Consider the following 17,152-nt stretch of genomic DNA (forward strand, 5'->3'; position numbering starts at 1 on the left):
AGGGGCTCAGGGCTATAAGAGTGGCATCACTCAGAGACCAAGGGCTATGAGAGGACGAGTGACTAGAGAAGGGGGGAGACTACAAAAGAATGCCAGAGAGCGTCAGAGGGAATAAAGAGCATTTAGAAATTCGCTCCCGCCCCCTGCCTTGCCTCCCTGTGACTTGCCACTATGGATAGAAATCATTAAAATAAGCACCAAATAGAAACTCTGATGCTGAAGTGAGATTAAATTAGAGAAAGGCAAATACTGTACATGGAATCTCAAAAGGCCAAACTCATAGAAACAAAAAGCAGAATGGCAGTTAACAGGGTATGGTGGGAGAGAGAGGAGCAGTAGGATAATAAGAAATATTGAATAAAAGGTACAAACTTGCAACTAGAAGATGAAAAATTTCTGGAAATCTAACACACAGTATAAATGCTTATAGTCAGTGCTATTTGAAAATTGTTAAACTAGTTCTTACATGTTCTCAACACAAAAAGGAAATGATAATTATTTGACTTGATAGAGGTGTGAACACTATGGTGGTAGTTACACTGCAATATAAAAATGTGTCAAAATCAATACATTTTACACCTTAAATTTACTTATGTCACTTCAATATAAAAGAAAAAAAAACAGAAAACCAAAAATCTAGTACGTGTTTCAAATGGATAAAAAGCATTAAAAGCAATATCAAAATAACCCAAAGAGCTATCTACATAGTTTCATCAGCACCCAAAATGAATACTAAGGTAAAAGAAAAACATACAGGCACAACTACAGAAACAATCACAAATACCAAGAAAAATTGTAAATTAAACAATAGAAAAGGTCTTTGATCACCAATACTTGCCCACCCAACTGCATTCAGAGTAGAATGCAGTATGTTTTTTTTTAAATCACACTTTTATGTAAACTTTATAATTATTTCATAGTTTGAAAATCTTGGGACACAAACAATCATATTTTAAAACTTCTATCGGGCCCTCTGCAGCGCCGGTTTGTTCCCCGCCACTGGCGAGGGTCCCACAAAAATAAACAACAACAAAAAAACCACTTCTACAGAAGAAACCAAGGATATCTTGTATTCAACTTGAATTACTCTAAAATCATCTTACCTGTGTAAAAAGTATAAACTGAGCAAACTGCCAAGGAAGCATAAAAGCAACATTGGTGAGACAGAGAGCAATAAAACGCCTTCTACCAAGGTTCGGAGCCCTTAATGGAGAGAATATTTACCAATAAGTTTCACTATAAAAATAACCTAACACTAAACTGAAAGATTAACTGCAAAATAATGACGCCTAATGATCTCTTACCTTTGAGATAATACAATAAAACAACTTTTAAAAGCTCATTAAAAAGAACTTACAATACTTGAATTATAAAAATACCAAGCACAATCAAAAATAAGAATTTGAAATGAAATATTGTATCTAGTTTACCAGCAAATAAAATACTTTGAACATGAAAGTTTATTTTCCTCTATGTATGATATTAGAAATACTCCAACTAGGTCAGAAGGTAGAATTGAACTGACCCTGCATACCTCAAGATATTTAGCCTTTAAGAGCAGCAACAGCCTAAAAAGCAATTCTTGAATACAGTTAAACTAGTGCATATTCAGGGTTAAGTGATTAATGTACAATTATGAGATATATCAATAACCAACACCTTCTGCCACTGAAAATTTTAGAGTCTTTTAGAACATGAAAAAAGAAATGCAAACATTTTGTGTAAACAATACAACGGCAACTGTTTTTAAAAGATGGGCAGGATGTTTGTTTTTACAAAGGCATAGAAAGTTTTAAAAGCAAAATTTTAGTTGTATATACTTTTTAGTACTAGTATTAGAAAACACATTCACTAACTTTGGAACCTATATTCACATTGGCTTTCAAGTGTTTTAGTTATACTTTTTTCCTCTTTTCAGAGCTACTTCTTTGGGGCTACTTTTTTTTTTTTTGAGATAAAATTTACAAAAGGGCTACATTTGTTTAGATGAGACTTCTTCTAACTATGGCTGGATGTTTTGCTCTAGTCTCCAAGAAGGACCATTTGAATTTTCAGAGTCACTTTTAACCTCTGTGATCTTTAGCTTTGGGGACAATTTTGCATGAGTGCTAAACAAATTTAAACTCAAGTGGATCTCAGACCATGTCATGCCATGAATGTTGACAACGGAAGGAATACCTTGCTTATAGTATAGTATCAATTCTGGACTAAAAAGCAGGGAAGAAATTTTTCTATTTTGAATAAATGAAAAAAAACAGTGTTTGGAGTTCCCTTGTTGACCTTAGCAGAAGAATTGAGTTAATAATGTTAATTCAGATTCAAGAAATTATCTGAATCTTGATTTGTACAGATTTGCAGTATTAACTAAATCAGATAGCATTCACAATTTCACAAGTGTACATAGGCTCTCCTCACCCTTTTCAACATCAGTTAATTATTGAACTTTGTAAACTGGTATTGAAACATTGTTTTGTTGTACCAATCATATAAACCTTCATGGTGCAATATGTGGGTTTTTTTACACACAGACCAAAGGTGAATTTCTCAAGGTTGCTGCTGCCTACTTTAGCAGAATTTTATGGAGGATCTCTTACATTCATTTGTAATAGATAAAAATAAACCAGATTGCAAATTCTTGTCTTTTCAAAGCCTAAATCATGTAACAAGTTTTTCATCCAAATTGGTGTAGGAAAAGTTAAATTAAAATTGCATTTTATTAACCAATATAAGTGTATTTCTTTAAGCATTGTTAGGTTGAAATAAGCTTTTACAAATAATTTCAAGCTACTCAGTTTTCTTTTATCAGCAAAACAAATTATTTTAGCTAAGGTATCCAGCAAAAACACTCAAGGATACAATTTTAAATGTTCTAATTATCCCATTTCATTCCGTGAAACCCTGACTCTTTGAACTAACTAGTAGCACTCCAAAAGATTTTTAAGAATGGGGAAAAAACATCCTTCTAGTAATTTAACTTGGTATGAGTGGGGATAAATGGTAAGCTTCCTCCACCATCATCTTTCAGAGAAAATAATATGCCGAGCAACGATAGAAATCTGGACAGGGAAATTTCCAAATCAATCCAAAAAAATTTGTTATGTAGGTAGTGAAACAGGTGTTAATCTGCCCCTTGCTCAAGTTTGGCAGTCACTTGAGTGTGCCACTACTTGCCTTCTTTTAGCTAACATAGAGTCTTAAGTATCTGCATGGCAATGTGCTAAGTGTTCTGTGGTTGAATTGAAAATCATGGCAAGGTCCCGGTGGTATTTTATTATCATATAACTATATATGTAGACATCTGTATATGTGGACTTAACAAATTTACAGTTTTAAGAAAGAAAGAAATGTACACAAATGATTTTAATATAAGCACAATCTGATAAGTACTAGTAAATGAAGTACAAGTTTTCCTGGCATTTTGGAGGAGACAGTGATATTATTTCATTTAGTGCAAGATCTCATGAATATTTCATGAAACATTACTATGACAAAGTCTATAGCAATCTGCTAATATTATTTTTATTGTGACTGTTTCTCAGACATCTTAAATTTCTCAAATGCTGAGAAAATTCCAGCCAAAAAAAGTGTCCAAGAAAAATAGTTTAGATAAAGCTGCTGTTGAACTGCTAGAAACATCAGCATTTCAGAAATATTCATAAATAAATGAATATATATATATACTCTAGCATTTCCTAGCATTTCCAAATTCATCTGTGCATGGAATATTTATTTTTATGAAACATACATTAATGCTCCATCAAGAACACATGCTAAAAACAATGAATCAGAGTACATAAACTTAGAGGGAAAAAAAGTAATAGTTTCTCAAATTTTTGATTATTTAACAAAAATATATATGAATATATATACACATGCTAATTAAAACATAATTTAATTTTTACATAGTAATTTTACACTCTTAACTCATTAATCTATTTTAAAGAACAAAAATAAATTTAGTAGTTACAACTTAATAGTTGAAGTATATTTTAAGAAATTTAAACTTAATATATGATTTATAATTTATTTGTTTCATAAATAAAAATTACCTCAGAATAAAAGTTAAAATGCACATCTGAAGTACAAGAAATGGATATGAAAAACTTTCCCGGAGAGGTGGTGTCCACATCACCCGAGTAGCCTGCAATCAATAAAATGCTTAATTTGTTTCTTTGCAATAAACATTATTAATCTAAAAATCATGGTGGACTAATTTTAATCATTTTAGCATTAAGTTCATTCATTTCTGAATGCCTTATATAGTGTCCCAGTTTTTGGAGCTCTCTTACTGGGTAGAGACCTATAAACTAGCAAGTCTAATAACAAGCCAAGCAAAAGGAAACCCAAGGGACAAACAAATTGGTAGGCATAGGAACAATGAAAACTATAATTACAATACTATAATACCAGGTCCACATTCTAACCAGTTATGACCCTGATATCCCAAGGCTTTGGGATGTATGCCTGCCCAGAAAAATATCTAAGCAAATGTTACCTAGGGCACTCACAAACACCAACAGGGTTTGTATATAACAAGTCTAATAGGTACAGACACATATAATAACTAATTGAAATAATTTCTGAATTTTTAAAAAATATGTCATTAAAAGAGTTAACTACAAATTTCTAAAGTCAGCTGGAAGTACCTGAGAATCACTAATCACTAAAGTGATACAATAATGAAAGTATTAAACATTTTTAAATATATCTTTAAAACATTATTTCTAAGATATATGGGAGAATATTATAAAAGTTTTATATCAAGAATTCTGAGATTCTAGAAATAATCTAGACTCTTTATACCTTGCAAGAGCCTTAAAATTAAAAGCTCTATTCTTTTCCCACGAAAACAAGGTTCACAAAACTGTGAACCTTGGGAGACAAATTAAAATACATAAAAGAAAGTTAACTCAGAACTCATAATTCAGCTGACATAGTCAATGAAAGGTTTTGTCTTTACGTTAACACACCAGTGAATGACAATGCATTTCTTCATGTTAATATATTTAAAATATTTATGTACATTTTTTTTTTATTAAACATCATTGTTTTACATCCTTGCTAGTGTTTTGACAGTAGAGGATATCTCCCCTCAGGTGTAGTCATGATAGGATTCCCTTATCTAATATTTTTAAATTAGCCTAGTATTTACCTTTTCCAATAGTAAAAGACTTCTACCCTATATAACCTGTGTCATGATATATTACATGTTTTGCTTCCAAATTCTCTCACTTATCACTACCATATCCTCAGCAGCTAACAGAATCTGACACATTATGCACTCAATATTTTGTTGACTCTATCATACCCTAAATAATATTGTATATGCTTGGGACCATGTCCCAAGGGGTTGAATTAGTAATTTCTATTTTGGATTCAGATTCTGTGTTGTTAAAAGGCAGCATACTATCATACAAAGCCAGTCAGCTGTAGAACAGAAATCCAGCCTCATCATTTAGTAATGTGGAATTTTGTAATCTTGTAGTAAACATAACCTCTCTAAATGTCAAATTTCTAACTTCTACAGTCAGTAAAACAACTACCTCCCAAAAAAAAGTTTGGTAGGAATAAATGAGATAGTGTATATAAAATGCCTGAACTCAACAAGTATAGTATTTCCTTTTTCTACAAAATATGTGTATATACATACTAGATGTAAAATATTCATATATACATATATGTATATATGCTAAAAACCAAGCATGACATTTCATGTCATAAATTCTATTATTACATAAAATGTGAGCTAACATGATTAAAATGACAACTTACAATAAAAGGTTCTTTAAAATATTGCAAAGTCCTAAATAATATGCAATTATATAGTTTTGATAAATATATTTCCTTATTCCTAAATAGCCCCTTCCAATTCTTAAAAACTATTTTCTAGAAAACAAACCTCTCCATGGTTGAAAAAGTAGCATAATACTGTAATTAGACCTCCAAGTTGATTCCCACTATAAAAAAGTATATAATCATACATTAATATCAAATATAGTGATTTTTTCACAAATTACCTCTTAGAATATAAAATCATTTAAAACATCATAGTACTAAACCACATCAAATAGTGATAAAAATTCCCACTACTAAAATGTAGTAGTTTTAATCTTGAATGGACAAGAATAAAAATACATCTTTATTTTTTTTTTTTTAAATTTTCTAGAGGCATGTCTTATTTATTTATTTATTTATTATTTGTTTGTTTGTTTGGTTTATACATGCACTGGGTACAGTCAGAAGCGCGGGAGGGTGAGAGAATTCACCAGAGCCAGAGCAGGGAGCAGAGCAGGCAGAAGGACCGAAGTACACTGCTGAGGGGAGCAGCGGGCGGCAGGAGAGGTCTACGCGCCATGTGGGACCCTCCTCCGGTGGCCGGGGAGCAGCCGGGGATCAAACCGGCGCCGCAGAGGCCGCGGGTAGCTTCGCAACCCAGCGCTCAACCGCTGCGCCACCGGGGAGGCCCAAAATACATCTTTATTTTATATTATTATAGTTAAAACATTCATTTTCAAATAAAAGACATAAGATGAACATAAAATAATTTTTAACAAACACACCAGCATACCAGTCTATGTTACATTCTTTGAATATTCTGAACAAGGCAAATCTTTGTCTTTTGAAATTGGATTTCAGTGACTAAGAGACGAAGATAGAAATCTAATAGTCTCAATTTCTACAAATATTCTTTTGTTTGAGTATCAAAGAAACAACAACATAGAATACAAAAATTAGATCAAGGACTAATACTATAAATGATTAAGAACCATTTCTAAAATTTGTCTTTTCTTTGTTTTCTATTCATCAATATGCCCACAGCTTTACAATTGGAAGACAAGAAATACTGGTTAAATAATTGAAAAAAAGGGAACATGAGTTCAATAAAACAGAGAAAAGGTTAATGGAAAGTGATTTGCCATTGCAAATGTTCACTAAAGGATATCCACAGGATGTACTTCAACGAGGAAAAACTGAAAGAAGGAAGGCATAAGAAACAAGAATGAATGTTGCACATAGAGAGGAAAGCACGTGGATAAATCTGAGAAAGTTTTGACAAAATAATAATAATAGTAACTGCTCTGGAGATGTATAGGCCAGTAAACAATGATAATAATTAAAAATGTAAAGGGAATAGAAGGAAATATAGGCGAAACACTACGGGATTTGCACATCAAAGACATCTTTACAGACACATCACCCAAAGCAGTGATAGTGAAGAGAAAGATAAACAGCTGGGACTACATCAAATTAAAGAGCTTCTGCACAGCAAAAGAGACAATAACAAAAACAAAGAGAAACCCCACCAACTGGGAGAACATTTTTGCACCCAACACTAATGATAAAGGACTGATCACAAAAATCTGCAAAGAGCTGATGAGACTCAGCAACAACAAAGAAAATAATCCAGTCAAAAAATGGGCAGAAGAGCTAAAAAGAAACTTCTCTGAAGAGGAAATGCAAATGGCCAACAGACATATGAAAAAATGTTCAACATCACTTGTAATCAGGGAAATGCAAATCAAAACTACCAGGAGATACCATCTCACACCAGTGAGAATGGCACATATTAAAAAAACTAGCAACAACAAATGTTGGCGAGGATGTGGAGAAAAAGGAACTCTTGTGCACTGTTGGTGGGAGTGCAAACTGGTCCAACCACTATGGAGAGCTGTGTGGAGATTTCTGGACCTACTAAACATAGAGCTTCCATATGATCCAGCAATTCCACTCCTAGGTATTTACCCAGAGGACACAGAAACATCAATTCCAAAGAGCACCTGCACTCCTATGTTTATAGCAGCACTGTTTACAATAGCTAAGCTTTGGAAACAACCCAAATGCCCAAAAATAGATGACTGGATCAAGAAGATGTGGTACATATATACCATGGAATATTACTCAGCATTCAAAAAAGATAAACACATGCAATTTGCAGCAACATGGATGGCACTGGAAGGGATCATGCTCAGCGAAATAAGCCAAAAAGAAAAAGAAAAATACCGGATGGTCTCACTCATAGCAGGAATCTAGAAAACTTAAATAAGGGACCAGGAAAATGAATATAAGAAAGTGAAAATCAAAATCAACAAAAACTATGAACCAGAGACACTTTTTGGGGGGTGGGGGGCGGGAGGGGAAGGATTGGGGTCAGAATGGGGCGTTTGCAATTGTATGGGGGAATATAAAAATAAAAATTTAATATTTGAAAAAAAAAAAAATAAAGACAATTAAATTAAAAAAAAAATAAATAAAAATCAAATGCAATTTAAGAAACTAAAAAAAAAAAAATGTAAAGGGATGTTTTCAAGTAAAGTATGAATAACAATAACATGATATTGTTAACCATTGTTGAAATGGACAGTCAACCCTCTAGGTTAGTGCAGTGGGGTGTGAAGGGAGCAGAATACAAAAAGCAAAATTTCTCCCCAAATTTCTATTCTTTTTGTTTCTTATATGCTATTGTTTTCAATGCCCTCACAGTTTTTGGTGACCCTTTAAAAAAAAATTTATTTATTTATTTGTTTGTTCATAGAAGAACTGGGGTGTAGGCTAGAGGTGCAGGGGGTGGTGAAAGATTCAGAGACAGAGTGGAGAGCAGAACAGGCAGATTTATTGAAGTCCACTGCTAAGGGGAGCAGCAGGTGAGACAAGAGAGGTCTGCTGCAGCATATCTGGGTTAACTCCCTGGCTGCTATCAAATTCCGGCTGCAGTGGCAACAGCATGATAGTGCTGAGACTTACCCCTTTGGTAACACTTTTATAAACATTTGTTATATCTACATATCCTTAAAGGTAGGAGCCTAGTAATGTATTTGATAATCTAGAACTGTGTGACCAATTTAGAGAATACTATCACCTCTTAAGTACCTTTCCCCATGAAAATATTAATTTTTAGAAGTTTAGAAGTTGTAGTTTAAAAGTTTAGAAATTATAGTGTTGTGTAATATTTTCCTAATTTAAAAAGGGTAACAAATATGAACTACTTTCAAAAATAGAACATTTTAAAGCCTGCCAATATAATCTCAAAGTAATCCCTTTATTTCGAAATACTGACAAATTACTGTATAATTTTTTCTTATATGATATGGCATACATATGGAAAATGCATAAAAACTTAGAGACAGTTTCTTGAACAATTACAAAGTTAACATCCTTCCAATCATCTTGTCATTGAAATAGAAAATTGATTGCACCCTGAGTCTACATTTGTCCTCTCTTGAGACAGTCATATTCTAACTTTTGTAACCATTATAGCCACTTCTGTAGAAATATCAAACTGTTATTTACTTTGTTCTGTTTTAAACTTCATGCAAATCAAAGTATGCAATATTTTTGTGTGCCTGTATCCATTCATTCAACATTATATGTGTAAGATTCATTCATGTTGACATGTGTACTTTTATAGCTCATTCATTCTCATTATTTTATAGTAATGCATAATTTTCCGTTATATTAATCAACTACATTGTTCAGATTTCTCTGTTAATGGACATTTGAATTGTTTTTACAAGTAATTTTGCTATATTCTTGTAAATCTTTCCTGGTGCAGTGTGCAAGAGTTCCTTAGCTTTATATGCTTTAAACTGATATTGCTCAATTATAGGCATTTACATCTACACATTTACCAGATAATGTTTACTGTTTTTCTGAAATAGTTGTCCTAATTTATATGGTCATTTACCATAAATGAAGTTCCCTCTGCAAAGCTAGTAGGAATTTAACCGTACCTCATTGTGGCTTAAATTTGTATTTACCTGATTATTAATGATATGGTCAACTTTACAAATGTCTATTGTCATGTGGTATGCCTGAAATCTATATAGTATTGTTAGCCAATATTACTGCAGTAAAAAAGGTTATCTATGAACTGAGTGTGTGTGTGTGTATCTGTATGTGTCTCTGTCACAAGTTAAGTACATTTTTTTTACAACTTTAATCCCACATATCCAGAGACCAAAACTAGAAATAATTTGCTCTTAAAGCCAACCAAAGTTCCTTTCCATTTTTCTAATAAGCATTATAATTTTATACACTAATTAGAGGTATTTTCACTTAAAATTTAAGGAATCTAGATTGTTTAGATTCAAGAATAAGAATAAGAGGAATACCTAAGATAATATTTTTAGTGACAGCTTTAGTTTCCAGTTACATGATATTGGCTGAGCTTCTGAAAAATACCAAATAAATCTACAAAAGTTCCTACAGTTAATCAACTAATCTCATTAATTATCCTTTTTGTTTAATCAACAAATGTCAACTTATCCTTATAAGCTGACTGAAACATCTTTTAAAACAGAAAGCTTACCTCAGATATGTGCCATATATGAAGAATAATCCCATCATTATTCCATTTAAAATAAAAATCACACCAACATAAAAGCAAGCAGGATCTCCCAATCCTTTGAAAAAACACAGATTGTTCAGTATTTAATAAATTACTATAATGCAATTGGGCATAATTATCTAACTGCTTTGTAATAAAGAACTTGTGAATTTGTTGGAAGCATTTGTTTTTTCATATTGCTGCTCTTTAAAATACTTACATCAGTGCTTTCCCCTTACATGAGGTATTACTAGTTATTCTATACTTCAGACTTTATTGTAGTCAAGTTTATACTCAAACGAAGTATTATTATATCAGTGAAATTCACTATATTCTCAGCATGTAAAAATAAATGGGAAATGCATGAATTTGATAGATATTTTGGAAGCAAAATCAACAATATTTGCTAATTGCTTTATGAGAGAAGGCAAGGAAAATGAAATCATGTAACAATGTTTGGTTTCTGGCTTAGGTAATTGAGTCCCTTTGAAGGGTAGGAAATATTTTAAAAGTAGGAGGTTTGAATTGCTACATCTCATTGTGAATTATTATTTTGAGGTACATGAGAGAGACCTTAATGTGAAGTGGCTACCTGTGTACATACATATATATTAATAAGATGAAAGTTCCAGGCTGAATATAGACTTCCAGTTATCTGTTTATAGATGATACCTGAAGACATGAAAATGCAAAAATTCCTTTAAGGAGATTACAAGACTGGAGAAAAAGAGTATGCATGATAGAGCCAAGAGTCATTAAACATTGAAGGGAGGTCTATAAAAGAAAAGTTATTAAAAAATACTGCAAAGGAATGATCAGAGAAGTAGAAGTAGAAGTAGAAGGAATCCAAAAGACTAGCCTTCAGATATTGGTTGCACCAATTACAGCTAAATAAGTTATCTAAGTTTTTTTCATGTTCTATTTTCTCAACCATTAAAAAGTAGGTTTTCATACATATTTTTGTATGACACTGTATACACCTATATAGACTTGTTTTGAGAATTTTGAGAGATAATTACAAAGCACCCAAAAAGTGATTCTCATATGTATACTCATAGGAGTTAAAAACTATGTATGTATATTTTAAATACATACACACATACATACATACATAAAACACAGTTCCATATAAGGAATGTGTTAAGGTTCTAGCTATACAAAATAATGAATCAAATAACTAGACTATGTCATATAGACTAAAGCTTCTCCTTGAAGTCAAATACTATATTTTACTTATCCTAGAGCCTAGCAAAAGACAAAAATAATACAATGAATTTTCTCTTGCAATTAATCAAGTGACTATACAGATAGTTTCAGAAACTGAACAATAGCAGTCTAACCCCAAGAAAGTAAAGTACCAACTATCATTACAGTATACTAATACACCATTTTTAAAATGCAAATCTATTTATATTCTTTAATGAAATACAAAATCCTTAACCAGTAAATGGTCCGTCACAGACTGACCCCCTTCCTAATAATCCTAGCATCATTTGACACCATTTTTCTTCTTTGTCTCTCCTTTTTAGTAAATCTAGCTTTCTTTTAGTTCTCTCTTGCCTCAGGACTTTTGAATATGCTGGTTCATATTCTTGAAATAATTATTCTCCCTTACTCCTAACCTCAGCAATTTAATTTTCTGACTTGTAGTATCCACCAGTTATGATACCCCTCTACAGTATAAGCTGTGAGGGTAAGGCCCATTCTAGGTTCACAATACCCAAATTGATATATTCAAGCTAACACAAAATTAGTCATAGTAGTTTACAATTATTGTTTAAATGTGTCATGACACTATAAAATGTTTTTATAAACATTAATAAAAACACAGCAGCATTTTAGGAGGAAACATGCCTTCACAGCTCTGAACTTCATTTAGAGGTTGTATTCTGGTGACATTCCAGCAGGTCTTAGTTTCTAGCCCAAATAAGTTCATTATTCCCACAAATGTGCGATACCAACAGGCTATCACCACCTACAAAAGATGAAAACAAAGATAATAGATGAAAATACAGTATTTGTTATCTTCATAATATTTTCATAATAATTTTTCAAAATACCACTTTATGGTGGTTGTCTTTGACAGTATAAACCTTGACAAATTTACATAATTACACATGTGAAATGATTTTATATATATACATACATATATACATGCTATAAATTAAAGTTGTGTATTACTGAATAGTATACACCTAAAAATTTATGTCATGATCAACATATCTGTAATATACTTTTCTAATCAAATCTGTAATATAAACAATAGTAGCTGTAAGATCAAGTATAAAAGTATATAATTAAAACATGAGGTGATTAATAGCAAAATATAAAGATTTGTAGAAATGATTCATAACATTTCATTTAGATCCTTGAATTTATTTTCTTCATAGTCTAAAATATTGTAAGTGTTTTGATGGTAGGTGTGGTGTGATAACATATATCTGAGGAAGTGTGAATCTATATCCCTAAATCATATATGGTGTTGTGAAGCAACATTACCTCAACAAAAGTAATACAATTTAAAAAATAAGTAAATAAAAATACATAAAATCAACTGCATATGGAATAAGATGTTTCCATTAAAAATTGGCTGTGAGTTTAATTAATCAATTCTTCCCAATCTCCAATTCACTGTAAAAAGTTTAAAGACAATGGAAAAGAACAAAAGATTACTAACAAACAAACTGCACATTCCTGGGAAATTTTTAAATACTAATTTTATGTATTTGGGGAAAACAATGCAAGATCATTGGCAGGAAATTTTTAAAAACAGTTCAAAGTGAAAGTAAAAATCATCTAGAATGGGGTCTCCCTGGTGGCACAAGGAGTTAAGACAAAGCCCTGTGGAGATATCCACAGCATCTGCAGCATGGTCCCCTGGCCTGCCAGGGAGATAGCTATTCACAAGGCACAAAAGACCTCTCCTGTCTCACCTCCTGCTCCCCTCAGCAGTATATTTCAGTCAGTCTGCCTTTCTGTTCCCCACTCTGTCTCTGGTGAATACTCTCATCCCCCATGCAACCTTGCCTGTACCTCAGTTCTCGTATGCATAAATAAATAAATCTTTTTTAAAAAATCATCTAGAATGAATCACTTTTAATATTTTGGTGGTTATCCTTCTAGTCACTACTTAGACATATACAAAAACACATAGCTAGGGTTAGTCAATATTTTGGAATATTATGTATTACAAGATTTTAACATAATATACATTGCTACAGAGCTTCCAAAACATCTTTCCACACCCAAAAAAGTATAGATTTATTATTTTATCACTTAATCTTATAAAACTGACATCCCACTAAAATTTATTATTTGTATTCTTCTGTATTTATCATACATGTCTACTCCCTAGATATATAAAAACAAATAACTAATTACTACATTATATATTACTAAATATATATGCTGCATATATATATATTACTAAATACATGTGCTAAATTTGGAATTATACTCCTTTGTGGGCTGTAATTTTACATAGCAGGAAAGCATGGTTTTGAAGTGAGAACTGAACTCAAATCCCTCTTCTGCAGTTTATGGTTTTTATGGCCTGTAATAATACTTTAAATTCTATGTCTTGGCCACCTCATCTATAAAATGAAATTAATGAATTTCTACAAGAATGAAAGGAACTTAGCTTATATTTGTAAGTGTTGGCATACAGTAAGCATTAAATGCTTTTTCCTTTTCAAAGCATATTGTTCCAAACTTACATTTTTAGCTTTAGATGAAAAATAAATCTCCTTGTGAACTCAAAAAAGTATGGACATTCACTTCAAAATTGAAGTACTACTTAAGGATGCCAGCAAATCTACATCTTCTCAAAATTGTATCTATGCAATGTAAAAATAAGACCAAATGACTCCTTATTGTCTTGCCCTTTACAATGCTATCAAGTTTTAAAAATATACCATCATACATGATAATTATATTCTCATGATTACTTTTTCACAACATAAAAGAAACTGAAAACCTACTAATTGTTCAAGAAGTATTTCTGAATAAGTAAAACAAAATTTAGCTAATATCTGGGACCATACTTTTGAAAATTAATAAACAAAAAAATCTAAAAATAATTATTAAGCATGGGGAGATTGAAGTCCTCATATACACAGAACAATTAAACATTAACTGGTTGAAGATTCAAGAAAAAGGTTTTTTGGCTATTTGACTTTTTACTTATACTAGACTTACAGAGATAATCATCAGAGGAAATAATAACACGAGTATCTCTGAAGAGTAAGATGGAATACAGAGAAGACTGGTGCAGAGGACGGCGCTTTTCATCTTAGATCTCAGTCTATACAGTTGCCACTACTACATTGGAATTATCAGAATAGGTCTTTGGAACAACTATGATTAACATACTCTGATGGATAAAATAGATAGCACACAAGAACATATAGGCAATATGAGCAGAGGTTATAAGAACCAAAAAGAATTGCTAGAATTAAAAGTTCTGTTTTTATGCCTTTGATAGACTTATTCCTAGACTGGACATGACTGAGGAAAGAATCCATTCACTGAGTATTATTCAATAAAAACATCCAAATTGAAATTAAATAAACTAAGACCACAAAAGGAACAAAATATTCAATAAATGTAGGAAAATGACAAAACGAACACCATGCATGTAATAAGAATACGAAAGGAGAGAAAGGAAGAGAAGGGCCGTGTGAAACACTGACTTAGAATTACATCAAATAAATGTGAGACAAAGCTCATGGAACACAAACAGGATAAAAGTCAGATTTTCTACACCTAGGCATATCATATTTATACTATAAAAAGATATCGAAGATGAAAACCATCCTGAAAGAAGCCACAGAGCAGGGGAGAAATCACCTTACTTATAAAGGAATAAAATAAGAATTATATCTGACTTCTCAGAAACCATTCAAGCAAGAAGACAGTGGAGTGAAATATTTTAAAGTGTCAAGAGAAAAATACTCAACTTAGAATGTTTATTATGCAAATACTATCTCAGGAAAACAAAACCCAAGAAACTTTATTTAAAAAGACTTAGAGAGAGGAAAAAAAAGATAGGATCAGAAACTTGGATCTACATAAAAAAGAAAGAACACTAAATAAATAAGGTAAAAAAAATTAACAGAGCTAACAAATACTTTTCTTTAAAACAATAACCCAAAATCTATTATATTGTGTATACCTACATATAAGTGACATGAATGACAGCTATGATACAAAGAATGGAAAGGAGGAATTACAATTATTTTGCTATTTTAAGGTACATAAATTACACAGGAAGTGTTATTAGAAAGCAAATGTAGATTAGCTGTAGATACACACTGCAAACTCTAGAGCAATATATAAAATATTAATAAATAAAAGAATTATGCCCAGTATTTAAGAAAGATGACATAATACATAAAAAATGCTCAATTAAAATCACAAAAGGCATAAAAGGTATGGAAGGCAAACTCAAGACAAGGACAAAGGCAAACACAGAAAAGAGTAACAAATAAAGCACAGTAGATTTCAATCCACCTATATCTATAATCACTTTGAATATCAATGAGCTAAATGCATCAGCTAGTAGATATTGTCAGGAAACAAGATCTGATCATATATTGTCTACAAGAAACCAACTTCAGATATAAAAGCATGCATTAAGTTAAAAGTGCATAAAAGATATCACATTCTAAACCTAATCTAAACAAAGTGGGAATAACTATATTATTTTCAAGTAGCATTTACTATAAGGAAATATATTAGGGATAGTGCTATTACATAAAGGGGTCAATTCTGCAAGAAGCCATAAGAGTCTTAATGTGTATGAATCTAACAACAGGGCATCAAAATAACACGAGGTGAAACTAACAAAATACAAGGAGAAGCAAATAAATCCTCTATTACAGTTAAGAGATTTCAATACCCTTCTGTCAATAATGGACAGATCCAACAGATAGTAAGGATACAGTTTAACTCACCAACATCATCAGTCACAATGTCAACATTGATAGACTATCTTAGATAATAACAGAATAATTCTCAAGTTCACCTGCAACATTCATTAAGACAGACCACAATATAAGCTATAAAATACACCTTAACAAATTTTAAAAAATCATACAATGTTTGCTCTCACATCACAATTTAATTAAACTAGAAATCAATACCTGGAAGATCCCAAAATATCTGGAGATCAAACAACACACTTTTTAAAACATACATGGGCCAAAGAAAAAATATCTCAAGAGAAATATAAGAATATTTGGAATGAAATGAAATGAAAACCAATTTATTAAAATTTGTGGGATGAAGTGAAAGCATCTCATATACAGAATATATTTACTAGAAAAATGAGTTAGAATCAATTATCTCAATTTTCACTATAGGAATGTAGAAAAATGAGAGAAATTTAAATATAAAGTAGGCAGATGAAAAGAAATACTAAATATTACAGGAGAAAATGCTGTAATTAAAAATAAAAATAAAAAGTCAATAGAGAAAATAAACAAAACTAAAATCGAGTTCTTTGAAAAGTTCAATAAAATCAATAAACCTCTGACCAGACTAAGGAAGACACAGATACACACACACACACACACACACACACACAGACACAGAGAGAGAGAGAAATTACTAATGTCAGAAGTGAAAATGGGGACCATCACTACAGATATCTTGTGGACATTAAAATAATAATAACATGCCCACACATTTGATTACCTAGAAAAATCCATCCTTTGAAAGACACAATCTGCCTAAACTCACACAAGAATAGACAAATCTTAAGAGGACTGTATCTATTAAATAAATCTAATCAGTAATTAATAAACTTCCAAGTTAAAAAATATGATC

General features: G+C 31.6%; 1 protein-coding gene across 1 annotated transcript in view; it reads right to left on the reverse strand.

The window, feature by feature from the left end:
- DPY19L2 (dpy-19 like 2) overlaps nt 1–17,152 on the reverse strand; it is a 64,788-nt gene that overhangs the window by 34,171 nt on the left and 13,465 nt on the right. The window contains exons 5-9 of the mRNA XM_037510128.2: nt 12,179–12,299; nt 10,307–10,400; nt 5,900–5,957; nt 4,050–4,141; nt 1,104–1,203 (exon numbers count right to left, since the gene is read on the reverse strand). Of these exons, the coding sequence (XP_037366025.1) occupies nt 1,104–1,203; nt 4,050–4,141; nt 5,900–5,957; nt 10,307–10,400; nt 12,179–12,299 (465 nt within the window). The remainder of the gene's footprint in view (nt 1–1,103; nt 1,204–4,049; nt 4,142–5,899; nt 5,958–10,306; nt 10,401–12,178; nt 12,300–17,152) is intronic.

Source organism: Talpa occidentalis, unplaced genomic scaffold, assembly GCF_014898055.3.
Source record: "Talpa occidentalis isolate TD23 unplaced genomic scaffold, MPIMG_talOcc4v2.1, whole genome shotgun sequence".
Lineage (NCBI taxonomy): Eukaryota > Metazoa > Chordata > Mammalia > Eulipotyphla > Talpidae > Talpa > Talpa occidentalis.